Here is a 27,709-nt window from a genome sequence, read left to right on the forward strand (position 1 = left end):
CAATGTGATTTGATCCTGTTTATGTCATAAACCATGATAAATCATGAGTATTGTTATGTCTAGGCATGTAATTTGCTCTCAGTTGTACAGGCTGGCAAATGAAAGTGTCTCCAGAATGTCTTCATAGAGTAGCTGTTGTGTTCTCTTCTTCTTTTTTTTTTCTTTTGGTTTGTTTGTACAGTCAGTTTTATTACATTTTTTAGGATTAGATTTAGAATCAGAGTAAAAAATGGTTTTCAAAAAGTCAAAGACAGGGATCAAGGTCAGACATAAATTAGTGTCAATTTTGGTGTGTCAGTGTCAGAACTCAACATACTGAACCTCATTAACACTATATTAATACGTATGTGTTTGTATGTACAGTAAACATCTGTGGGTGCACATGTGTATACATTTTATCATCCTAGTAAAAAATGACAAGTGTGGGAGATTCACAAAGTTACCTCCAACACAAAGTTTCCTGCCCACACACACACACACACACACACACACACACACACACACACACAGCCACTTCAGCTGACTCCGCTTTTCAAAGGAAGAAATATTTTACGGTTTCATTTCCCCCCTCTGTGGTCTGAAACCTGATCCGCTCTGCGTTGATGGAATCCGTATTTGTGTTAACCTAACGTCAGGACCCCAAAGGCTGCCGAGCTGCTGGGCCGCTGGGAGGCTGCCCAGGTCAATGCCTGACTAATTTTTAAACGGATCAGCTGCACCGCACCAGATGTGGGGGCCTCCTGCCACGAAACCATCAAGTCTGTTCCCAATAAAACCCACATCCGGAGAAAGTAACTGTTTGACTGGTTTATATCTACATGCTTACACACACAGACTTACACACACACACACACGCGCCAAAAGAAGAATGTTTTAGATGGCTGGATATGAGATTGATTAGGGAGAATCAGGATATTACTTGCTTGGCCTGTGTGTGTGTGTGTGTGTTTATTTGTGTGTGTGTTTGTGTGTTTGAGTACTATATACTGCACATGTTGTGTGCATGTATGTTTGTATGTGAGGGCATGCATGCATGCGTGTGTGAGCGTATGTATATAGGTGTGTGTCTCCATGTAATGGCTCACATGTGCCTGATTAAAGAACACATTAGGTCATCTTTCATTCCATCCGGCCTGTCGTGTGTATGTGTGTGTGTGTATGTGTGTGTGTGTGTGTGTTGCCGTTCATTGTTTAGCTGAGCAATTTCAACATTTGAAGCAACCTCTTTCACAGTGTGATGAACACCGCTCTTTGCCCTTCATTTAACTTCCTCTCTCGTCATTTGCTCTGTCTCCCCTCCTGTCTTTCAATTCTCTCTCTCTCCTCAGTATCCATTTCCTCTCATTTTCCTCAACGGCATGTTGTGCAGCCGTGTGTGTAAGCACATGTTTGTGCGTGCATGCTCGCCTGTTGTATAATTGTCTATGTGCGCGCGCGTCTACGTGTGGATTGATGTGTTTAAGATGACGCTCTGCAGCGGTTGCTGTGTGCCAGCGTTTGGTTGGTCGCAGGGCAGATGGTGACCTGCAGATGAACCCGTCTTTCTGCTCATTTGTTCAGCTGCCTCTAATTTTCCCCTCTCCTTTTACATTAGAACTGCTGGGATCTTGCTGTGCAGCTCTGGGTTTGTGCCACTAGAGGGCACAGCAGACCAGCTTTTGGTGCATAGCTGGTGGAGGATCCAGTCTTCCTCTGAGGGATTTGCATGTTGCATTGCAGAGAGAAACATGGAATGTCACCAATGAGTGTGTGATACTTTACTGGAAATCCCCTTTCACTGGACACACAGATCACGTTTTTTTTTTTTTTCAGGGAATTTTGAGTTAAGTTCTTTTTGTGCAATTAAAAAACATAATGGTGGATATTTTATAGACTAATTACAGTATTTTGCTGATTCAAAACATTTGATTGAAGCAAATTTGATTATAGATAACTAAAGAATTTATTTTTCAGGTTTTAAACCTTTATGGTTGAAAATAAAATTCAGACAAAATAACTGAACAGTTAATTCGATATAAACCACATAATTAAAAAAAGAACATTCTGAGACTTTATTTTTGTTGTTTGGTCAAAGCTCTCTTGAGTGTTTGGAATCATGACATCAGTTTATCTCAAATCCTGGCCGTGGCCCAGCTCAGTCTTCGCCAGCGCCAAACAGGACGGCCAGAGAGGATTCAATGTCCTGCTCAAAGGCACTTTACCAAAGAGGATGTCATTCTTTTGTGCATGTCATTGTTCGCTTCCTCCCTCTTTGTTGTCTGCTCTCTGCTGTCCTCAAACATAGGTTCTCTTCCCTGACTGATCCAGGCAACGATGCTGTTGCTCTCTCACCGTTTTCTTTCTCTAATTAGAGGGTCAGACTGTTTTTCTTCTGTGAGTTCACTCTTGAAATTGTCCTTCAGTTCACTCTCAGTTTTTAGGAGGCCCAGGTGAAATTGGGGTGCCTCTTTACACTGCTTGTAGGTTTTATTTCTACTTAGAGATACATTCTGCATTTTGTTCGGGGCGTAGCTACAGTACATAGGTTTTCTCTTCTCTGACATGTTCCATTTCCTCATGTTTTGTTTTATTATGTTTGATTTGACACCACCTGTGGTTCCCTTTTTCTTCTATTTGTGTTCATGTATATCAATGTTTCATTACTGAAAATACATCTATAACCGGCAGAGCAAAAAACCCCAAAAACAAACAACAAAACAAAACCAAACAAAACATTTATTTATTTATTAAAATTTTGTTGGTGCATCAAATTTGAAATAAATCCTACATTTCTATACATCCTCTGCAGTCTTGGTGGCGATCTACATATCCACCTGACTGTTATTTCAGTTACAAATCAATAAGAAATCAACTGTGATTTTTGTAATCTGATGCAACTACTGTTTTATGATAAATAAATGATACAATCACCACCGAAACGGTCAGTCGATTGAAAGAAAATGAAACACAGATCATTTTGATAATTGATAAATCGTTTACAGAAAATGATAGTCAAAGTCAAAGATACCAAAAACATCTGCAGTGTGCTGCTTTTCTCTGTTTTACATAACTGTAAACTGAATATCTTTGGGTTTCAGACTGTTGGTCGGAAAAACTAACAATGTTAAGACGTCACCTAGTGCTCTGGCAAAGAGCGAGGAAAATTTTCCACTAATAGCTGATTTCAAAGAATTAAAAAAAAAACAACCTCCGAAGCTTAAATGAAAAAAAATGAGGAAAAAAATAATCAACAGACTCATAGATAATGACAAAAACTGTTATTTTCAGCCCTGATTTTAATCAGAACATATACTAACAAATGCTAATGTGACAGCTTGTCCCCTCATTCTCATGCATCCGTATGTTTCCTGCTGAGCATCTGTGCTTATGTATGTGGGTGTGTTTTAACGTCTGCACGTGTGTCAGCGTGTGCCCGGCAAAGTGTGTGTGTGTGTGTGTGTGTGTTTGTGAGTGTGTGCTGTATGCAGGACTAGCGTGCTATGGTCTCCCTCTCTTTCTCTCTCCTCAGCTCTTATGAATCGATGATCATGTGGTGTAAGGGAGATAGATGGCCTCCAGCTCCATCTTGTCTCCTCTAATTGTAAAATATTAGTTACATTAGACTCTGGCCCATGATTAATGGAACTTATTTGGAAGGTGGACTCTCTCTCTCTCACACACACATACTTTCTTTCTCCCTCTCTCTTGGTTACCAATGGTCTCCAAAGTCTCTTCCTCAAAGAATTGAGTGATTTCACTTAAAGCGGACAAATAGGCTTCCCCTCCGGTAGGGAAAGAGAAGGAGAAAAAAGACAGGAAAGAGAGGAGAAGAGGAGGAAAAAGAGGGGAAATGAGGAAGGGAGATAAGAAAGAGAAGAGAGCTTATGAAAGGGGGGGGGGGGTAAATAACAGCTCTACCAGGAGAGGTATTAAAAAGTTGTGGTGTTGTTTGCATCTAAAAGAATTTAAGCTCCATGGTGGATAATGCCGCATGCGGGATCCCGTTCCTTAAAACGCTAAACATGGTCAAGTCTTGATCGTGTTTACAAGATGATCTCTGTGAAAAAGGGATATTTTTTTGTCTAATGCTAATGTTACCTGCCTCACCAAATGCATCCATAGAGGAGTTCACACAGTGAACATTATGAAGCGTGCAGAAAGGGAGAGTTTGATTTCATTTTAGTCAGTTGTTCAAATAAGAGTACGTACAAACACACACAGGTAATGAATTAACTTATACAGCCACACACACACACACACACACACACAGACAGGAGGGATAATAGAAACTGGATGATGGTGTTGTTTTGACTGAGTCATTCCTCTCCTCCTGTTTTGCACAAATAGGATTCAAATCCTTGTGGAGCACCTGGTCGGGGCAACGTGACACACACTAACTGGTAAACACACCACTCCAGTCTCTCTGTTGATAAGACTTGCTGTTCTCTGGCAGCAGCTTGTTTCACTTACACCTGCTACCAGCGAACACAACCGATACATGATCGGCATGTGTGGCGAAGTTGGCTTCCTATAGGTCTGTCTGTCAGGGTTTTCTATTCATTCATTTAGAGAGTCTGACCGTATTATCTTTAACATGTTATTAGTACATGGCTTCAAATGTCTCGCAGTGTGATCATTGTGAAGTCAACCTCGTTCAGACACAAGTACTAAATGTGTACGTGCATGTGTCATAGTGTTGTTTCCAAGGTCAGAATATAGACAGGAAGGCTTAAGTGAGGGAGGCACAGCAACAGTTTCATAATTACACTAACATAACTCGATCTACTTCACTAACCTCTGTTATCAGATTCTCGTTGCGTATTTCAAGCCAGCAGCTGTCACAACTCACAAATCAAGCAGTGTTAGTCTCAAAAACTCATGACAAAAATAAATCGATTTGAAACAGAAATTTTAGGCCACAAGAAATATCTGTCTCACAGTAAAGACTAAAACAAAACAAGAGCAAATATATGTGTATACTTACATAAACCTGGTCTAGCTTGGCTTCATGCTCACAGTCAGATATTTTAAAACATTTTCATAAACATTACTGTAAGGTGACTAGTAGTGTGTGCATTTGGAAATTAAGGATGATGAACGGCATGTTTGACTTGATTCATGCGTTTGCTCCTTAAATCAATACATTTATCCTAAAGCTGCAGGTTATGAAGCAACTTTAATGTTATTTGTAGAGCAGTTTATTATTTTGAACTACTGTTGATTCACATGTTGGATGCATATAAACCCATAAATGCTGCTAACCCATCCCTCAAAATCTAAAATGACTTGTGCAGGGTTAATGAAGAGTTTTCATAGGTCAGCATGTCGTCTTGAGTTTTTCTCATAATAAATTCTGGGGTCGCTCTTCTCTTTCCAACTGAATCATGGGATTCTCATGTGAGCACAGAGTAGCCATCGTGCTAACACCTGCATCTTTTACTTAAGTGAATGGAACACAGTGTAAAAATACTCCATTAAACGCACTGCATTTAAATCTTTACTTTAATAAAAGTACACAAAGTAGTATCAGCAAAAAGTACTTAAAATACCATGATTAAAAGCACAGTACTCAGTATAATATTATTGGATTTTTATGACTGATGCATCACTGTGACCTGCTCAATGTGGAGCTAAATTTAAGTACTTTATGATGGCTGTTTCAATATGTAACAAGTCATCACAGTCTACAATGTGATTGTATGTTTTCAATCTGCAAAGGAAATCGGAATTATTGCTGTCAAATAAATGTGGTGAAGTAAAACACACAATATTTCCCACTGAAATGGAACAGAAGTAGAAGTATTTACTTGAGTAAATGCATTTTGTTGCTGTCCATTGTTGTTGAGCTTGCTGCATGTTTAGATGTAACTCTCAATACTATACTGTAATTATCTCCATGCAGTCTTCATCTTAAACATGTTTAATATTTCTCCATGTGTCAGTTGGGGGTATTTTTTTGCATGTTCAAATCATGCACAATAAGGTAATTGATGATTTCTGACTGGGCTCACAATGCAGCAGCTGAGATGAGCTTTATCCCTTTTATTGACCGCTGCAGACTGTCGGCCAGCGAGCAGGTCGACCTCAGCGCTTCGCTCAAGGACACCTCAGTAGCTGAGCCTGAGCATAGAGTCAAAGCATTTAGTTTCATCACCCACTTCTCCAGCTGTTGGGTCTCTGAGCATCAAAGTAGGGACCTCACAGTGAAAATGTTGCTTTAAATATGCTTTAATCTCTAGACCAGAGCTAGCCTCTTGGGACCCTTCATTGAAGGGATTCATTGAAGTCCTCAGAAACTTTGATTCAACTCATTCAAATCACTAAAAATGACAGTTTTCTCCTCACATAGATTGTAAACAGTCGACAGTTAAATTATAGATCAGCAAGAACAAAATTCCCCTCCCTCTTGGGGCCCTCGTGACAAAATCTTGAGCGTCTCAGTCTGTCTGCCTGTGTGTTGCTCTGTGTTTTCTAACTATTTCCATAACTTTTAACTGTTATCGCTGTGTGTTGAGGTCAAAGGAAGTTCATGGTGATTAATGCAGCAGAGCAGCCGATGCTCTTTGTGTCAGAATGTGAGTGAGAAGCAGGTGGCCGGCATATCTATCAACCCCCACTGCCCTCCATTTTTCTTTTTTTTTTTCTCTTTCTCTTTATTGCTGAGAGACATGGATGACAGCCTGCGCACAAACACACACACACACAAGCGAGAGCGTGTACACACACACACACACACACACACACACACACACACACTCACACAGATGCGGACACACACGCATGCAGTTGGGCATCCATTATCTGTGTACAGTGACAGGTCAGCAGCAGATTGTGCCTCCCTCAGTTCAGCAGGGACTCTGACTGAGGAAAAATAAGGCGAGGGGGGATGTCTGCTCTGCACACACACACACACACACACACACACACACACACACACACACACACACACACACACACACACACACACACACACACACACACACACCCTGCACTATGATTTCAGTTCTCTCTGGGACAAACGAGAGTAAACAATGGTACAAGTGAGTGAGTGAACATCATTCAGTTAAAACAAGTGAAACAGTGAATGTAAGAAAAGTGAGATAAAGTGAAATGTGAAAAGGAGACAATATGAATGAATGAGTGAAAGAAAACGACTGGAAGAGTGTTTGTTTGAATGATAATATGAATGAATGAATGAGATCATGTCTATGAGTAAGTCAGTAGACAAATGAAAGAAAATGTGAGTGATGGGGTGAAAGAAAACAGATGAATGAGTGAGTGAGTGACTTAAGAGAGTGAATATAAGAAAATAGGAATGAGTGAACAAGTGAAAGGATATGAATAAATGAGTGAAGGAAAAACACGACTGAAAGAGTGAATGATAACATGAGTGAATAATAGAATGTTAAGTCTGCGAGTTACTGAGCAAGCAAAAGAAAGTGAGTGCGTGAGTGAGTATCAAGGAAATGAGCGAGTGAAAGAGTGAGTGACTAAGCAAAAGGTAGTGAGTGAGTGAGTGAGTGAGTGAGTGAGTGAGTGGGTGAGAGAAGGACGAAGTGAATCATTGAGTGTGTGAATAAATAGTGTGAATGAAAGAAACAATGACTTGGTGAGAGAAACAGAAGAGTGAGCAAATGAGAGAAAATATGTGTGAGTGTGAGTTACGGAAGTCAGTGAGTCAGTGACTAAGTAAGCAAACAGATGAGTGAATGAGTGCATGAAGCAAACTTTGAGCGCAAGCATAAAAAAAAAAAAAAAAAAAACAGCAGTAGATTCCAGAAGAGAGGCATAAAGTGAAAATAGAGCGAGAGATGAAGACAGAAAGGAAGGAGCTGCTATTTTGGGTTCTTATTAACAGGTCCTACTGGTACAGCAATTAATAATCTAGTTCAGTATTTAACATGGGACCTAGTCCCTGGTGGGGACGTTTTAGCTGGCTTTGATGCTGAAAGAGCTCCCTCCCCTCCCCCCTTCTCCCCCCCACCGTTCCTCTACTCTCCTTAAGTGCCTCCCCTGGTGTTATTTGTGTGTTGGTTTTCTCTAGTTAAGCTAGGAAACAGACCAAATCGCTATTCCCCAAACTTCAGGCCAATTTTCTATCAACACGGCAGCTCGTTGAGGGAAATGCTCTTAATTCATCAGAGGGAATCTAGAGAAGGATAAATTCCCTTCAGGCTGTTTGAAGTAATGTAAATGTATTTATTTTTGGAGGGGGGTGGGGGGTATGGGTAGAATTAAGAATATATTTATATATATTTTACAAAAATCAATGGACTTATGAAGCCGTAATCAGGGAGGCATTGGTGAAGTGAGAAACAAGAATGCTAAACATTTATTTTTCATAAAGCTGCACTCGTCGATATTTTTTCATTTCCAGTGATCTGGTAATGAAATGATCTCTAATCTCTGTGGATATGGTTTGGTTAGGTTTAGGCAAAGAGACTATTTGGCTGAGTTTGGAGAAATTTGACATTAACATTTGGCAGAGCGCTTTTGTCCAAAGTGGCGAACAAACAAGGTACAATCCAAGCCGCAGTGGATTAAAGAGAAGCCTTCGAGAAAGTGCCACAAACCTCAATTCCAAATTCCATCTGACCCAAGTGTGATAAGTTGCAATTTCATCAAGTAAGACATAAGCGCATAGCAAATGAGAAAGTTTGGTTCTGGGACTAGAACAACAGTCTACAGTCTCTGAAGTTGTGCAGACACAGTGTGTTTGAATTAGTCTTGTATGTTGTGTGAACTCACAAGTTTTTTTCAGCCTTTCTACATGAACAAAACCTGCGAATTTTACGCTCACTCTGTACAGATCAACTGACGCTAAATGTAAGCACCCCAGGGTCGGTTTTGTCCAGTGTCAAGTCCAATAAAGTTTATTCAAACAAGACGACATGTCCTCAATAATGTTGACAAAAAGAGAGAAGAAAGGCAGCGTTACTGTGTAATCCCGCTATGAATAAAAAATACGTGGAAAAAAAAAAAGAAAAACACGGAGTCACAGATGGCTGGAACATGTAGACAATATGGTCTGTGTGTCTGTTCAGCTGCAAAGTTCAGTTTTATATCACAGCAGTCTCAGTCAAGACAGTTTTAGCCACAACATGTCAAATATACTCCAATGATGTTAAAACAAGCTTGCGTCAAACGACAACCATTCTGGCAGGAATTCAGCCCGATTCTAAAACTAGTCGATGGCGACCGATTCGATGTTAAAATTGAATTCCATCTGTACACCGTCTGCCTGGCTCAAATCAGACGGTTTGTACACTCAACCTTCCATCCAAACCTCCGCCCCTAATATGTTTTACAGTGTGACAACCTCATACTACTTCAGCTTTCTCTTTTGAGAGCAGTTATACTTCACCAAACCACAAGAAATCTCTCTTTAGGAAAACGTAAAAATAGTTCATTTTAAGTGTTTCAGAAAATGACTAAAGCTGTTCTGACGAGGACGGTCCCTTTTTACCACAAGCACAGGTTGCACCAAAATGTCCGTGTGCAACCATGGAAAAACTATCCGAGAACTGACCTCAGCAGTGAAACACTTCTCAACGCTACTTTTTAGCGTTGATGTGTTGCCATTCATGTGTCTGTATGTGTGTGTGAGGGTGTTGCTGTGGTTTGCTGAGTAATCTGGGAACCTCAGCATGCATGCAGGTTATTGGACAGATGGTTTAGCACATTTAATTGCTCACACCTTCTGTGTGGCTCTGTCTCTCTCTGCCCACTAACTCTGCCTGTCTTTAGCTCACTCTACTCTTCTTCTCTCTTTTTGTCAAACTGTCACACCTTCCTTAAAGAGTCATGGACTTATATTTCATCCATAGGTTTCTTGCACAACTCACCTACACTTTTACACACTTTTTACCTATTTTGTTTTAGATTGTCCAACGTACACATAATAGATGTGCATCTGTGTTCTGGTGTATGTGTGTCTGTATACGGGACCTTTTATATGCAACTGGTGCCATGAATACAAAACCCTAAACATAAAAGTGACAGAATGGAACCCTTCCACCCTTTAGATGTCTCCCTTTTCTTGCTTATATGCTTTACACCCACTAACACAGACACACACACACAAACATCATCACTAGTATACTAGTACTAGCACTATACACACACAACGTATAGATACAACAAACCCACGCACTTAGAACAAACACACACATATACAGAGGCACATAAAGACCAGGAACAGCACTCTGGCATAGAACCAAAAGCTGCCGTCCTTAAATGTCATTTGATGCCAGCACTGCCATCTGTTGCCATCTTAAGATAGCTCTTCTCACAAGACGTAAGCGAGACAACACTTTTCTAAGAGCCCTGGTGTATTTTTCACATATGGCCACAAACTGTCAAATATAAGCACAGTTTGGGTAAGTTACAACTTTAATGCAAAAGCCGCCTGTCTCCTATCTTTCCTGTCACTCTTCACTGTCACTTCTCAAGTAAAAAGACCAAAAAAAAAAGGAACAGCTATCATGAAGTTTTCCCAGACTACATGTCTAATAATCCTAACAGCAACATATTTGAAGGCAGAGGTAATCATCTATTTATTTTTAGGAAGCAACATGAAATTGTTCTCACACCTTTGTACTGTGTGTTATATGAACATATTGTTAAATAACAGTGGAATACAGAAAATGCAAATGAGAGCAGACAGAGAGAAAACTTACCTTCAGTAAGTAAGTATGTGTGTGTGTGTGTGTGTGTGTGTTTATGGGTAAAGATAAGATAATGACGGTGAGCTGAGTGTGAGTGAGGAGAGGGGTGGGGGTGGGCATGTGTGGCGGGTGAAACATGGGCATGTTTGTGGCAGCGGTCTGATACATCTTTCCTCCCCACACACACACACACACACTGAATCGTCCTGCCCTCCCCTCCCCTCCCCTCCACTTCCTCTCCCCCTTTTCCTCTGATCTCCATGCAGAGGGCCTTAGGGGGTTAATTAACAGGCTTAGATAATGCCACACTAATGAAAACAAGACCACTGTTTCTCCTCTCTCTCTCTCTCTCTCTCTCTTTCTCTCTCTCTCTCTCTACCTCTTTCTTTCTCTATCTATTTATCGCTTTCGCTTCCTCTCTTTCTTTCACAGTTTAAGGCTTTTGGCTGGGCACTCACCCAGTGTCTGGGCAATTAATAATAATAAACCAAAAGGAAATATAAAACACTGAAATAAAGCAAAGAAAAAACAGACAACGCAAATTGCACAATGTCAGTGGGGAGAAAAAAAATAAATGGGGGGAATTGGAAAGGTTATTAGTTTGAAAAAAGGACAGTGGAACCCTATCACCAGTCCAAGCCAATGTTTTTTTTTTTGAAATTCTCCCTTTCTGCAACATCTGTGCATGGCAACTACAGTACAGTGAAGGTTAGGTAGAGGTTTCTAAGGATAACTCCTATGACTGGGCCATCTTATGAAGCCTGAACATTTCACTCACTAATTGGTTTGATCAAATAAAGAATTTTCACAATACGTAATCACTGGATTGCAGCCAATCATTCCAGTGATGTTCCAGGTAGATAAAAGCAATGTTAAAGTAAAAGCTCAGTGCTGCCACCAGTGGCTGGAAGTTATATGAATGAGATTACATTTTGATCTGTAATAGTACCGGAACATCCTTTTAGCATTTTATGAACCAGATTGACTGAATCGTCAAGGTTCCACAAGGTGGCTAGCTAACGTACACACTAATAATGCCATTGTAAATTCAATCTTGGAACTGACTTGAATTGGTGCATTTTGAGGCCACTGAACTAGAGAGTGTATAGTTGAGCAAACAGCTGTGAATCCTGTAATAGCATGTGCTGTAAGTATTTGAGCTGCAGGGTAGGGTATACAGTACATTAGCTTCATCACATTGATACACTGAGCTAATGTGGGAGGCAGCAAAGTAACATTTAAATATTTCCACTGACAAATCTGGAAGAAATAACCTTCAGAGTTCAATTTACTACACAGAAAGGCATAATTTCTCTTCAAAATCCTGAATGAATGATGTAGCACCCATGTATTTGATGTACCTGTGAATTACAACAATGAAAAATACACAGAAAAAATAGTTTCTCTGATCAGCACAGGCATTAAATCAGACTGACAATCAGCTGTCATCCCGGGATTGATGCACACTGAGAAATACCCATGTTCAAATGTCCTCAACAGTCATCAGAGAGACAAAAAGGAGACCTGAGTAATATGAATCCAGCTAAAAACAATATCAATGTCAAATTCAACTGTTTCTTCATGTGTCACATGCTGCAGGTATGGAACCAGATTAGGTTTGACCACTCTACTGTCAAAATCTCTAACCAGGACTGGATGTTCATGGATGTTCATTCTTGACTTCTAGAAAAAAAAATACTGTATATGATGAAGAGATCTAAGCTTAATGTCCATTTACTAATGATTCAACCGCATCTCATGGTCTTCATTCAGCAAATGGAGCTGGCTCAGATGTCATCACATGACTTCCAAGTGAACTTTGGGTTGGGGTCAAGGTCATCAACAAAGAGCTAGTCGACACCCAAAGTAAGATCAACGAGGCCATTCACATCCAACGCCAAAGAACACCCTTGAGCAGTGACAGGGGTCACGATATGACCCCTTGTCATATTGTGACCGAAAGCTCACATTTAGGTCACAAGATAACACCTGAGCTTGCTCCATTTGCTGAATAAAAATATGAAATGCAGTTGAAAGCTCCAAATTTTTGGTAAGTAAACCTTCTCTTCACCATCTAATCTGGTGGGTTGATACGTTTGTAAAACTCTGTCCAATGACTTTTGAGTCCAAGAGAGACAACCCCCTGGTTGACTATCACCGATATAGCAAAATGTTGACATGTTCAGTATATCTTGTGCATTTTTTGTGGATATTTCTACCCCCGTCATTAGTTGAAATTTACAGTGACAGCTGTATTTGTCCCAACACCCCATTCAGAATGATTGCAACAAAAGAGAATCACTTATCTGTCTTGTTATAATATTTTGTCTCCATCTTTGTGTTGCCAAATGCTTAGTGTTGACGTGTTTATTGTGTCTCTTTTTCCCTCCATCTTTGTTGGTAAGTACTTATTACTGTGGTTGGTGTACACTTGTCAATCAGTCAAACAGTTTGGGCAGCACTGATGTTTTAAACTTGCAATCTTGTCTCCTAGAAATTCTGTTTATATTCTACTGATTTGTTACCTCCATGGCAGTGTTATTGTGAACAATGTTATTGTGTGTAGTTGAATCACTATTGCATAATATTGAATAGCAAACCAGATCTTGATTGATAAAACTGGAATTTCAACAGTAAACGATTACCGTACTCATTACTGGGAAATCATTTTCTTACTCAATAACATACTGTAGCATCACCCCATTTGTGAGTAATGTGACCATGGTGTGACAGAGAGAAGTGTTACAGAGGTCAGATGGACAAAAGCAGAAATAAAAGAATGGTAGAAAAGGGTTCATTTGACAGAATAATAGTTAGTGGGATGCTGCCGGGCCACAGTCAGCATGTGGGCTGTTTTGGTTACTGGCGCTCACCAAAGGACATGGATTAATGATGGCAAATTTGAAGCATTATAGTCGCTGGGCATGTGGCTTGAGGAGTGCATTTTATGTGTGTGTATATCTGTGAGTGAGAGAGGGTGTGAGTGAATGAGTAGGAGAGAGCTTCTCTTTAATTTTTAATCCATAACAAAGTATAGCCTGTGTGTCTCCAAGTTGCTCTGCAGTCAATTTCAATCTCAAACACTAACTCAAGTTTATACATTCTATCCAAACTTTTTTCAAGCCGTGCAATTCAAACCACAATCTCTCTGTTTTACCTAAACATCTCCCCAGAGATAAAACCAAGCTTGATTTGTATTTATTTTTAAAGTCCACAGAGACAAACAGTAAGATAGAGCAGGGAGGGAAAAAAAAAACAAAAAAAAAAACGAGTTGAGTTGTTTGGGGGCATAACTCGCTCTCCCTAAGTGTAAAATGGGATGAGATATTCTGCCTCTCGGACTTAACGTAATGTAAGAGAGTGTGAAATTAAACTGCACACGAATAAAAGGGACCCTTTATTGTGTGCCACAGACTCGCTTATCGGGAAATTCAGACAACTGGAACATCCAAAGCCTCCAAACTTGTAGCAATCCCCTTTGTCTGGCTCTGGAGCACACAATGTAATATCAGAAAGCCGGAGAGGCTCCAAAGCCTGTGTCAGATTGCCAAACACAAAGTAGCTGCAAATCCTGCCTCCGTGCATCCTGCGTTGCCTCGTTGCATCCTCGCGTCGCGCCAGTGTGTTTGTGTGTGTATGTGTTAGTGCGCGTGTGTCCGTCTTTATACAGTATAAGTAGACTGTGCACTCACTCCCGCTAACCCCATGTGTATGCCAGTGAGTGCTTCAAATAGATTGTTTCCTCTTTAATTCCCGGCCTTCTACCTATTGATATTCCCTGCACCTATCCCCACGCCTCTTTTAAACCCCATATGTTAATTTGATTTAGAGCATCTCAAATTGAATAAGAGAGAAAGAAAAAAAAAGAAAAAAAGAAAACGAGGGTAACTGCAAATGTACTGTTATTAATAACCTAAAGTACTACAGAGGTCTCAAACTCTCTCTTTCCATTCTGCCCCTCCCACTTCCTTCCTCCCTCCCTCTCCATTTTAGCCTCTCTGTCTGTCTGTGAGTGAGTGAGCTAAGTGAAGTGGGTTATGATGGCGGTGTAATCGGCATCCCTCAAACAAACGGCTGGTGCTATTAAGGGCCATTGTGTTTGCTGCAGTGATGATCAGATTCAATCTAGGGAGAACATTCTGTGCTGGAGCTGTGGCAAGGGGGGGAGATAGAGAAAAATACCTCGCCTCGTTCCGCTCTGCTATTGTGTTCAGGGGACTAGATGTATGCATGCTCTTCAAAAGATGCATATCGACTCAGGGAGCTGCAAAAGTTTAGTTCAGATGAATTCGCGGGAGATCTCTGGCTACACAAAGTGAGGCGAGTATTAAGTGTTGGGTAATGCTTTGAGGATGTATTTGTTTCAATAAGGAGCTCGGGCAGTGCTGCTGGGGTAGTGCAGATGAGAAAATCACTTTTCCTTTCCTCCTTGTCCTTAACTTTACCCTCTTCACCCAATCTCTGTTTCCCAGTCGCATCTTTCATGTTGTTAAACACACCTTCATAAGAGCCAGTGGAAGCCTGAAGGCCTGAAAAGTAGACTTGTGGCCAGAAGGGTAGCGGTTCAAGTTGGGGTTATAGGCCACTACATCATGCTATTTATTGAATATCAGCCAGCCATTTGATACACTACTAAGAAGGAGGGGCAGCAAGGAGGCCCAGTGGTTAGCACTGTCACCTCAGGCTCCTGGGTTTGAATTTGTCAACTGGCTCTAGCCTTTTTGTGTGGAATTTGGATGTTCTTCCATTGTCTGTATGGATTTCTCCCTCCACAGTGCAAAATCACGCAGGCTAGATAAATTAGAGCCTAAATTGCGTGCAGGTATAAGTGTGACAGTCAGCCAATTCACATGGAACAGTGTAAATACAGTATTGATGTTTAGGGTCTAGGGTCTGACCTAACCACTCCGTACAAGGAAACACCAAACTGAGCTGATAATAGTCAAAGCCTACAGGTGGATAGGTGGGACCTTTGACATGTTGTATGAAAAGCAGCAGTGGCAGTAATAGCTGCAAGTGACAGCGTAGCTTTTACATGAGCGCTGTGGCAGCAGACATGGGGGGTGTTTTGTTTTAGGTACTGACGAGACAATGAGGTACGATCCATGAAGGCTGGTTTGAGTAATAGAACTCAACCCAGCAGTTAAATAATAGTATGAGGTAGGACTTTACAACTCTGGAAAGTTATTGCAGCAACAATAATTTCATCCTCTGTCTTGCAATAATGAGTTAAACAGCAGATTTACCCCACTTACATTGCTAAGTAAGCTTATAGTAACAGAACTAGTACACTCTAGTAGTTGCAAGAATTGTCTGTTTGGATCAGGGCTTCTCAAATATTCTTATGATACAAACCTACAACCCATAAACACATTAGGATATCTACAAAGAGATATCCTATGGTAGTGAAGCCTCTGATTGTGAAAATCACTCATATATCTTCTAATAATGGTAATATTCTTTATTTCTGTCTCTCTCCAGGCCAGAGGCCATTCAAGTGCAGTTACTGCCCCTATAGTGCCTCCCAGAAGGGCAACCTGAAGACCCATGTGCTGTGTGTCCACCGCATGCCCTTCGACAATAGCCAGTACCCCGACCGACGCTTCAAACGCTCCCGTCCTGAGTCTGATGTCCCAGAGAAGAACATGGACGACGTTGTTGTTGGTATCACATCTAATCAACCAACGGCAGGCGCAGATGGAAGCCATGGGAGTAACAGCAGCAGCATGCCGTTTGCCGGGGAGGCCACATATCGTTACCAAGAGTGAAGCCATGAGTTGGGTTGGAGAATAACATCCAAGAGGGAGGTTTGGGTCTGTGCTTTATCTGAAATTCCACAGATTTGTATCACCAGACCAACACCCCCTGATTCAGATGCACATAAAAATGTTGGTCACTGTGAGACTCGTGTCCAACAGGACTGTGCCGAAGACCCTGACCAAACAACAACAAGACAATGAGATCAACAAAAGTACTGGCGGGCAGCGCTGTGAATAGACCACACTTCCTACGTTATAAACACGAAGCAAACATACTCTGTGTGTGTTATTAGAAGTCTGTGAACATTTACTAAGCAAACATAATAATCTATGTATTTGTGATGAGGTGATTCAGCAGTTTTGTTTCTTTTAACAGAGCACAGTGGACCATGTGTGGAAAGAGTGGGAAGGGAAGAGAGTTGAAAACTGTTGATGAAATCGTACTTTTGAGACAAATCACGGAGGAGGGAGGCTATAAAACAAGAGGGAGGCTGAAGGAATCATTAGAGAGACTTTCCTCCAAAAATAATGCTTTTATCAGAAAAATGATCCGTGTAAACGATTTAGCGGAACAGTTACTGTAGGGAAGATGGAGAAGGAGGCGGAGGGTTTCTGAATGCACACCACCACCACCACCGCCACCGCCCCAGAACATAACACCAGTGGCTGCCATTTTCCCAGTGCGAGTGATGAGTACTGCATATGTGTGTGTATGTGTTGTAGGGTCAGTGGCGGCAATGGTGGCATGTGTGTGTGTGTGTGTGTCGGGGATAGAGGGGAAAGGGGGGGGAGCATTGGTGCCAGCCTGACTGGAGCTGTCATCGCAGAGGAAATCAATTCACCAACACACACACACACACAAACACACACACACGCTCACAGAGTCCTACAGTGGTAACCGGACTCTGGACGGTACGCTAGGGGGTCAAGTTGAGTTCCATCAGCTGGCCGGAGCCCCTCAAGTCACCTCCTTCTCTCTTCCATCCTTCCCTCCACTCTCACTCCCTCTAATATAAGCCCAATCCGGTAGAATGGCCTTGAAAATACAACACAAATCAATCAGCTGCGTATTTAAAGCATCCATTAGCTGACGTTAAGGCTTGGTCTGCTCTGGATTTGGCAATTCAACGTCTGGAGGTCACCTTACAGGCTCCATGTCAGGGAGGAACGAGAAGCTTTAACTGAATGTGTTTTAGCTCGGGATGCTTTTATGATGACAGATGACTACGTGGTACTTTGGCAAGGACCTGGACTGAGCCGTGGGCGATTTTTCTACATGTGCTCCAGAAAGAAAGAGCAGATATAACCAGCTGTGTTCTGTACAAATAAAAGGCTTGCGACATTCAGCTAAAAGTTCTTCTGACATGAAGAGTTTGACAGAGACACTCTGGTGTAAACTCAGACAAAAAGCAGGACTGTCCTCTTCCTCTGATAAGCTCTTGTGAAGTTGCTACATAGGGTGGGACAAAAAATTTGATAATCATTCACTTTACCCTGCTTTATGTCTCTAATTATGCTACCTTTTCTATAAAAAATATATTATACAAGTTGTTTTGTTTTTTTTTCAAAGAAGGCATTCTCTCTCTGTGTATAAGTAGTGTTTTATTTTTCATTTGTATTTTTATTCCTAAGGGAGACAAACGCAACATAAAATATTGAAAACAGACTGTTTTGATCTTGGAAGAAAAATCAAGCTACATTGTTTTAAGGGCAGAAAAAACGAAAAGTATCAACTTTGATTGTACTTTGTTGTGCCGGCGGCTGTTGGTTACTACATGGATGAGGAGAATAAGAAAGTATGGTGCTTTGTGTTGTGTTGGTGTTGGTGGTATGGGGATGGGGGCTGGGGGTAGGGAGGGTTGTTAATGTTTTTCTGATAAAGAGAAATGATCCAGACTTTAAGAAAGTCAATATCTTCCTGCACAAACACACATACACACACACACGCACACACACACACACACAAACACACACGAGGAGGGAGGGCTAAACTCTTAAAACCCCAGGGCCTTAGTGCCACAGCTCTGCCTAAAGGAGTTTACAGTCCAACACAATACACTCATAACCACACACACACCTACACCTACACACACACACACACACACACACACACACACACACACACACACACACACACACACACACACACACACAGCAACAACAGGGTGAGAAATACAATCCCCCTGCACACATGGAGAGATGGAGGGGAGAGCAATGAGAAAGAGGGAGAGCGGAAGTGTAGAAGAAAGAGAGAAAGAAGAAAGAAAAGAAAAAGAAAGTAAGAAAGAAAAGAGTATGTGCACAAGGCAAATAGAGTGAGTTCATTATTCTGCTGTAAATGTGGTTTTAATTGTGTCACAACAGTTTGAACTTTTTGTCCCTACAGAGAAATACTCATGAAATACTGTATTTTATTTATAATTTTCTAGTTTTCTTTTTTTTTGTTAGCCAACAGGACACTAGTTCTCACTGCCTTACAGTATAAAACTGAGTGTGTAGGTCTTTTCCCACTGAGCTGCACTGTATGAGATCCAGATAGCTTAATGTAGTGTAAGCTTTAGGTTTCAATGCACCACTGTGTTCTTGGTGGCTGTAGTTTGCTTCTCTGGATGTATGTATACATGTGTGAGCGTGCTGAACATTACGTATATTGAGTCAATAGGAGAAAAAAAAAGTACACATTCCATTTTTTGGGCACCAGAACCTTGGCTTTTCCAGCTTACTAAAGCATGCAAATCAGTACGGTTTCATCACCTATTTCGGATGAGGCCGTCATTTTTTTGTTTCAACACTGGTGAATGCCATTTATTGTCACTCCTCTGTGATTTGTACTCTTTGTCCATCCCTGAGAAAGATACGCCATTTTCCTCCCCTGCTGTAATCCCAAAATAATCCATTCCATTGTCCCCATGCTGTTTGATCTCCGTCAATTTTCCTATTGAAGTAGCACATGCAGTTTGCTCAATTATAATCACTGGTGCTAGGAAAAAAAAAAAAAACTGAAACCATGCCCATTTATTTCAGCCTGCAAAGGATTCTGTAGTATGCAATCCTAGTCAAATACTGTCCACATTCCTAAATGAAGAAGATTTCTATAGCCTATGGGAGGAGAAGTGAGGAGAGGGGTTTTGTTGCAAACTATAAGCTTATATTAACAGTAGATGACTTTGTATTTAAGAGGAATATCCTTGGTCATTATTTATTACACATCTGTTTGACAGAAGACAAGATCGATCTTTCATTAAAGAGTTGTATCAAACATTTTACTGTTTTTCTTTCTGCTGTCTAGACATTCTGATGTACTTTGAAGCAGTAAGATATATCTGGTGTCTTTTTCCTGCAATAAAACCTCTACCTCTGAAAAACACTGTCTCTAGATCCCTTCACACCATTCAGGTTTATCACTCCACTGACTAATTTGAACCAGTCTGACTGTGAAATGACTGCTGTCACAAAGTACTGAAATGCTTCACTAAAATAAAAGTGATAATTCTTTAAAGTGTGTCTTAAGACTTACCTAGAATATTGCTTATGAGAAGCGAAAAGTAATGATGTTATGCTACATCTCATTCACTCAGTCACTACAGGCTTACATTTAAAAACAAAAGAACAGTATGAATACATGCCTACTAATAACCAAGTAAATGGGTCTACAGCAGGGGGGTAAATGAGCGAGCCCTACCCAAAGTGGTACAGTCCTACCTGGCCTGGCATCTTATGAGTGAATATTCCAATAAAGTTCAGTATTATTGTACAGGAGTTGACAAAAGGAGAGCCAAAAACAGAAGGAAAAAAGTGGTGCTGATAAGGCAAAATAAAATAAAATCACTACAATAACTTTTTTTGTTGATTTTCAATTTTGAAGTGTTTTGCTGTTGTTACTGTTTGGGGCCCTCAGATGAACAGATCCAGCACTTGAGGGAGCATCATTCACTACTTGTCTTTACTAAATTAGAAACAGTAAGAAACACCAAGACACTTTTGTCCAAAGCAACGTACACATTTTTGATTATTTGTGGGTTCAGATTAGTCATACTAATGTAAAGATTTGGGAAATGCAGACTACAGCAAAACAAAGTATATTTGGGCAATTATGGTGCTGACTCGCAGGTAATCAAGTGCTTTTTTACTAATAGTGTCATTGCATCACCAAGAGAACACAAAGAGGTTTGTTAAAAGATATCCAAAAGATATAAAAATTTGTTGTGAGCATGAAATTAAAAAAAAAAAAAAAAACATTTAAAAAAGTATTAACTGCTCACAACCTCTGGCAAGTGTGGGGCCTGACTTTGAAGAGCAAAGTAAATACACAGCAAAGGAAACTGGAAAAAAATGTGCAATGAAAGAGCAAGAAAAGGGGGGAAAAAAAGCCAAACCAGCAGCTGAATTTGAAATGTTGTCCCCAGGATGAGCGCTTTTTACTGTTAATGGAGAAATAGAGTGCGTGGCATATTTAATGGGTTTTGTTTTTATTGTACAGCACTGAATAATTAACTGGGAAGCAGCATGTCACATAGATTTATCTTTTAATTAAAATAACGTGGTTCACGCATATTTGAGTGGTAGTCCAAATAAATGCAATATCCAAATTTATGTTTTGTTTATCTTCCTGTTAATTATCCGGAGATTGTTCACTGTACAGCCCTTCATATTCCCTCTCTCTGCATCTGTCTCTCCCCCTCTCTCTTGCACTTTCTCCTAGTAATAACCAGTCAGGTTTTATTAATTTATGGATAATCGTGGCTACATGAATAAGGTGCATGGCATGAGACCAGCTCATTCTTATAAAGTGAGATGAATGTGTTGGGCTGGCTGATGCCTCCACATGACAGCAATAAAGAGACAAACATTTTTTGTCCTTGTCTCTAGAATCAGACTAATTTCGAATATCTTTTTCCCCATTAGAGCAGAGACAAGTGGAAACAACCAGACTCCACAAATGCATGCTACAAACAGTAAAACAACCTCAACAAAGGACAAAGACAACTAATTTTGTGTCAAGATATTACCAAAGAAACAAAGATGGGTCAATTATGAAATTTTTCATTTGCCATGGAAACAAAATGATTTCCCGGTATGCAGTTGTGTTATAGAGCTGAAGAGGAGGTGGTGGTGGTGGGGAGGGGGGTTGAGGTGTCCAGGGTTCTGTTAATTTTATGCATAGACAAGTTAGTTGACTGGCAGTTGGAGCACCTCTGCAGCTTGAGCGGTCATGAATCTCTCCTGATTAAATCATCAGTAGAAAAGATGAACAGATGTTTCAGAAAACACCTGGTTCTTTGGCAAAAGGTCAAAATACAAGACTATGTTCATAAAAACATTACATACATTACATAGTGCACTACATTCCTTCTGGTAGGGAAAACCTCAATCAGAGCTCAAAATTCTGTTGTGTACTCTAATAGCTAATGGAATCTAAAGATTACACTTTGCTACAGTTCTGATTTGGACTGGACACCATAGCAACAATAGGCTCATGGGTATCCTAGTATTTACAGTGTGTCTAGGAGGCGTAGCGTGAACAGCATAGCAGAGCCGCATGTATAGAACAAGTGAAACCATATTGATTAATACAAGCATATCTGTTGAGACAGATGACTGAAAAATGCAACTGAAATGTCGTTGGAGCCATTCATCATATCAAACTGGTGAAAAAAAAGGTGATTTCTCAAAATCTCATTACTAAGTTTGATGTGGAAGGATGTGAAACACCTTTTTCATAAGATTTTTTCTTCTAACCATAAAGCACGAACTGTCTGTCTGTATGTGTGTTCTTCGCATACCTTGAAAACCGTTCATCAGATTGACTTCAAACTCGGTGGGTGTATTACTTGGGACCCAAGGAAGTGCATTGTCGAATTTGGTTCAATTTGGACACGTAACACGCTTAATATTAATAAACTTTGAATAAACAAACCACTCAGCTCTGCAGCAGCGGGGCGGGGCTTCAGGGCTCTATGACTGCATGTGCCTGGACACGTGACATGTTTAATATTAATAAACTGTGAATACACAAGTGAACAGCGAGCTGCTCAGCTCTGTGTCTGAGCGCGGAGTATACTGTCCAGGAGTAAAAAGAACGAGGTGTTGAAGTGGTGACAGTACTTTGCTGCTGGAGTGGAGCATTTCTTCAAATCTGGAAATGATTATGGATTAGTGTGAGTGGATATTCTGACTCAGGATAAAATTTGATGATTTGGAAATTGCATAGGGCCTAACTGGAGATGGCTAAATGACTGGCGTAATAGTCAAATAGTGAAAAAAATCTGCTTAAAATATTGAGTATGAATATTCATTAAACCCTCAAGTCCGTGCTTGAGTTGTTTTCACCAAAAAATATTTGTTACTGATTTTTTTGTACTTCAAAATAATAAAACTGTACGCATGAGTGTACTTGAACTCTAACAGTAATCATATATTATTTCTGTTTTGAAATAGATATATAGATAGATAGATAGATAGATAGATAGATAGATAGATAGATAGATAGATAGATAGATTTTTAAAATAGGAACACACACATACAGTATACACGCTCATACTATCCATTCAGGCATTTCACAGACAGCGTCTTTTTCTAGATAAGACCATCAAAAGGCTGAGTGGTCCTGCAAATGGAATCATCTCCACCATGAGCAAGGATGATGCTCATCTAATACACTGCCTGTGTGCATGTCAGGCTCAGTTTGTGTGCGTGTGTGTGTCCAGCCTCACTATAGGATGTAGCGTCGCTTCGGTCTGAGTGGATGACTGTCAGCGCCAACGGCTCTGTTATCCTGCTGACGTCTCCATTACTGTCGTCTGAGGAGGGACTTAGCCCTGTCTGCTGTCACTCCGCTGTCTCACATACGCACACACACACACACACACACACACACACACAAACTTTACTCATTGGCAAGAAAGGAAATACATGCACACATATATGTGTTCAAAAAAGACAAATACTGTCACGCACACATTAATACTCCCACATGCTTCAATCACAAGAACATGTCTGAACTCATTCAAAGACCTGAGTCCCACAAACACACACACACACACACACACACACACACACACACACACACACACACACATATATATATATATATATATATATATATATATATAATACATATATTCATGTCGTCAACACAAACATGGAGGATTCTATATAGCTAACTTTCCTCTCTCCAGTGTTACATTACAGACTCTTTGACATATAGCCTGGAGCTGTGGATGTGGTCATGTGTCTCCATCAGAGTGCATCAGACAACAGATCACTCATATTCACCAACAAAGAGTGCCGCCACCGCCCGATACTTTGAACTTCTTCCTCTGTCATTTCCTGTCCACCAATCCGGGTCATGAGAGGTCAACCCAGGGTAACCTGAGTGTGTGAGAACAAGAAAGGCTGCTTGTTTATTGCCAGAACGCTGATGTATGCTGTGTATATTTGTGTGATCATTTCAATGTAATGACATCAGCCTCTGCAACACGATATGACCAGTTGTGACATAAAGGAAAGAACTTTATTTAAAAGGTAATTACGGTTAATTACAAATTTGGTCTTATTCTTGTATTTTGATAGTTTTGATTAGTTATGATAAACTCATTAAAGTAACTGATCTAAGTAAACCCCTCCCCCAAACAGGAATTGTCCAATCATAGCTCAGCAACTGTAACTAGCTACGGTAGGCCTATCGAAATTTCTCTGCATGTTGAATCGGTGTGCATGGGGCTGTAGTAAGAGCAGGACTCCATTATATAAAGAGGTTGGAGGGTGGTCTTTTCACCATCTTTTCACCCTTTTCAAATCCAGAATACAGGAGCAAAAGTGTAAGGAATGTTCAGTTTACTTCTGAGGCCAGAGGCATTATATACTCCATTATTTTGTGGGGTTACAGGTTACATTGAAAAAAAAACTCCATTCACGACTGGCACATCCACTGAGTAGTATTTTCCCACTGTGTGAGTCCACTGGATGCTTCTTTATCAGAGGGTAGGTTTATGTTTGTGTCCTGATCTATTGTAAAATACTCATCTTAAAAGCCCTTTTGCTTGTTATGTTATAAGTGAAACATATAGAGAGCCAAAGTCAAACCGGAACGAGTAGGAAAACCTCATTAAAAATCCCACTGACATTTGTAACTATGCTAATAGCTAAAACTACAGCCTTGGAACAGAAACTTTCTCAACAGTATGTTGTGTGGCTCACTTCGTATCTTAATAAGGACAGGGGTTTTCCGAGGAACCATCTAATATTGTTGTTTATTCAATATTTATGTCTTTGACGAACATCTTTTCCCATGAGTCCTAGACACTTGTTGGCTGAATGTCACGGCTGTGGCTGGTTCAGACATGTCTGTAGTAACAGCAGGACAGAGAGGAGCGAAAGCTGTACAAGTCTTTACACAGCACAAATTACAAATAGAAAGTTGAAAAATGATTTTAGGAGAAAGTGTTGGGGAGTTTTACGGATATACTCAAAACCAAGTTACGATGTAGTACCCATGAGATCGTGCTTGTTGTTCTTTTAATAGGGGCTGTAGTTTTTTCTGTGAACACGACAAAAACGTTTAACGTTATAACATGACAAAGATTTAAATTTCTGATAGCAACTGCTGTAGTGGAGCTGAGCGGTCATACTGGGAATCCACATAGGAAGCGAGACATGAGCGATGCATAAGCGCGATTTATCCGTTCAATCCACACAGACTCCGACCGGACCTACGTTCATTGTCTCTGTCCACAGAAGCAGCTGTCTGTCAGCTGCAGCTCCTGGGAAGCTGAGAGGACAGTGGAGGGCCAAACAGCCATCACCAGACTGACTGACAGCAGAAATTTACTGAACTAAAATAGTTTTCATGTCGGCTACACAGAAAGAAATCAACAGTGTTTGTATTTATTGATTCATTGATTTTATTTCCCACCGTAGCGAGTGAGGAGAGTCTGCCTACATTGAAACTGGTAGCTCACAGCCAGACCGGGAGCCTTGATCAATCAATATAGATACAGTTAATAAGTTTAAAATACATATACAGCAGGATATTTGTGTGATTTAAACAGCTGTCGGTGCAGATTACACTGTACTAAATGAGACAGAAATAGAGCGTGAAAAAACGCCAAGGGTCTCCATGATACACACGTCACTCGCACATGTCTCGGAGTCAGTGTGGATTGATACATTTATTGAAATGAAAGCGTATCTGTTCTGTGAGATGCGCAAGTGACAGACATCAAAAACACCTACCATGTGAATTGGCTTGTTAGAATATGGAAAGTAAACTCCAGGAACAATCTGAATTTTTGGGGGAATTTTGAGTGGTAAATCCCCGTTATTATTGTAACCTGTATATGTACTGTGCAGGGGTAGAACAGAAAGCTTGATAAACAGACTCGTATCAGAAAAATGACTGAGTGATAAGGCTACATTAATTATAGATAAATGCAGACATACCCTTAGACAAACGTGAAAAATATTCATTTTCTGTGATCTTGTTATTAAATTTGAACTTGGACTAGGTAAAGCTCCATGCTATGGTCCCATTGTGTTTTCCAGCTAATAAGTCACAGCTGTAGATCATCTGCAGTGATTTGTTTGCCAAAAAAAAAAAAACCTTCAGTGTGTTCAAACTTCTTTCAAACTATGTACAGTTATGGTTACCAACTCTCTTACCACCTCTCTACACTCATATTTTGAGTGTAATTCATTTGCTAGAAAAGAGACAAAACACACAATCAACAAAGTTAGAGATGATTTGACTGAGAGCATTTTCCCCCCCAAATTTTCTATAGATATCGTGATAATATCGTTATTGTGAATTATTTTGGCCATGATAATCGTGTTGTGAAAATCTGATATTGTGACAGCCCTAAGTGCTACACATTCTGTAAATTATATTATGTATGTCTATGAATGTCAACCATAGCCAGTTCATGAGCCCTTTTTAACTTTGTGTTCTAAACTTTTTCCGAGTATATCTTTAGTGTTTCTGTTGGACAGCTTTCATTGCTGTGCTGTTTTTGCTCTGCACTACCCATGGATCGTTTGTCATTTTCTGACTTTTCTGTTGTCTAAGTTTACTATAGGTGGTGCTCTTTTCTTAACATAACCATGATTGCTAAATTGCTAATGCTATTGATATTTATTCCAAACAAACTAGAAACATGAAACACTTTCTGTGTCGGCAGATTTTTGCAAGTTAACCTGGCGCCTGCCTGACACATACCAACACGTCCTCAAAAAAAAAACCAAACAAGCAAAAAAGACAACAACAACAACATAGGCCTAAAATTCAGGCAACGAGCGAAAATGACCTATTGTTACGTTTACGCCATCTGGTGGCTGTAGTAATGCATGGCAGCTTTCCAAACCTGTTACAGATCACTGTTAAAAAATAATTCTGTTTTATGGTGTGATGGTCTGGTTAGGTTTTGGCACTTGGTTAGGGTTAGGGGAAGACCACGACATTATGTTTTTTTTTTAAAATGTCCCGACTTACAACATGACACTTGCGGTTGGAAGCAGGAAGTGAATTGTGGTCTCCTGCAGCAAAGTCCATTATCTATTTAGCCATCCACCCAACCTGCCTCCTCCTAACAAGGCAAAAATCATCTTATCCATCTTATTAAGTCACCTTATATTGATGTCATCTGCACTGCGTAACTTCCCCAGGTCATAAATACTACGGCTGCTAGATGGTGTAAACATAACTATAGGTCGTTTTTGCCGGCCTGAATTTTCAAGCAATGCTGTCGTTTTTCTTGTGAGGACGGGTTGCACATACTGCTCCGGCTGTGTGACTGCATCACATCTCATGTCAACCAGGCAGAGCAATCAAGTAAGCATCCCTGTCTCATACAGGTTTTCACCACGCCGCAGCTTTTTTGACCAAATCCAAAGTAGTTGACAAGCCAGCTAATGGATAGGAATCTGTCAGTCAGACATTGAAAACTGTCTTCTGCTGGAGCTCATTGCAGTGGACTGTGATGTGGACATCATCAGCACAGCAGGTTTTGCCATTCATTGGAATGATAGCAGTTCATTCTAATTATGACGCACTGAGATCAGGAAAGGTGCAATCATACCTTGTGTGATCTGAAAGAAGTGAAACAATTTAATGCAATGTGATGGACAGTTCTGAAGTGATTAATGTCTTTTAAGCCAAATCATCATTGTGTTATATCTCTTTATGTAACCATTTGTAGAATTTGTAGGCTGTTTAAATGATATAAAAAACGTGAGAGTGGAGAACATTATTAATCTTTCTTTTGTTCTCCTTTCTTTCTGTTTCCTCTGCCTGCCATTTGCTCCTCTCT

General features: G+C 40.4%; 1 protein-coding gene across 7 annotated transcripts in view; it reads left to right on the top strand.

Annotated features, from left to right (window-relative positions):
* znf536 (zinc finger protein 536) overlaps positions 1–18,228 on the top strand; it is a 366,331-nt gene extending 348,103 nt beyond the window's left edge. For all 7 annotated transcript variants that reach the window (XM_044359969.1, XM_044359703.1, XM_044360131.1 and 4 more), the window contains one exon: positions 16,128–18,228. In XM_044359969.1, coding sequence (XP_044215904.1) covers positions 16,128–16,414 — 287 coding nt within the window. In that variant the 3' untranslated portion in view covers positions 16,415–18,228. The remainder of the gene's footprint in view (positions 1–16,127) is intronic.
* The last annotated feature ends 9,481 nt before the right edge of the window (positions 18,229–27,709 follow it).

This window comes from Thunnus albacares, chromosome 1, assembly GCF_914725855.1.
Source record: "Thunnus albacares chromosome 1, fThuAlb1.1, whole genome shotgun sequence".
Lineage (NCBI taxonomy): Eukaryota > Metazoa > Chordata > Actinopteri > Scombriformes > Scombridae > Thunnus > Thunnus albacares.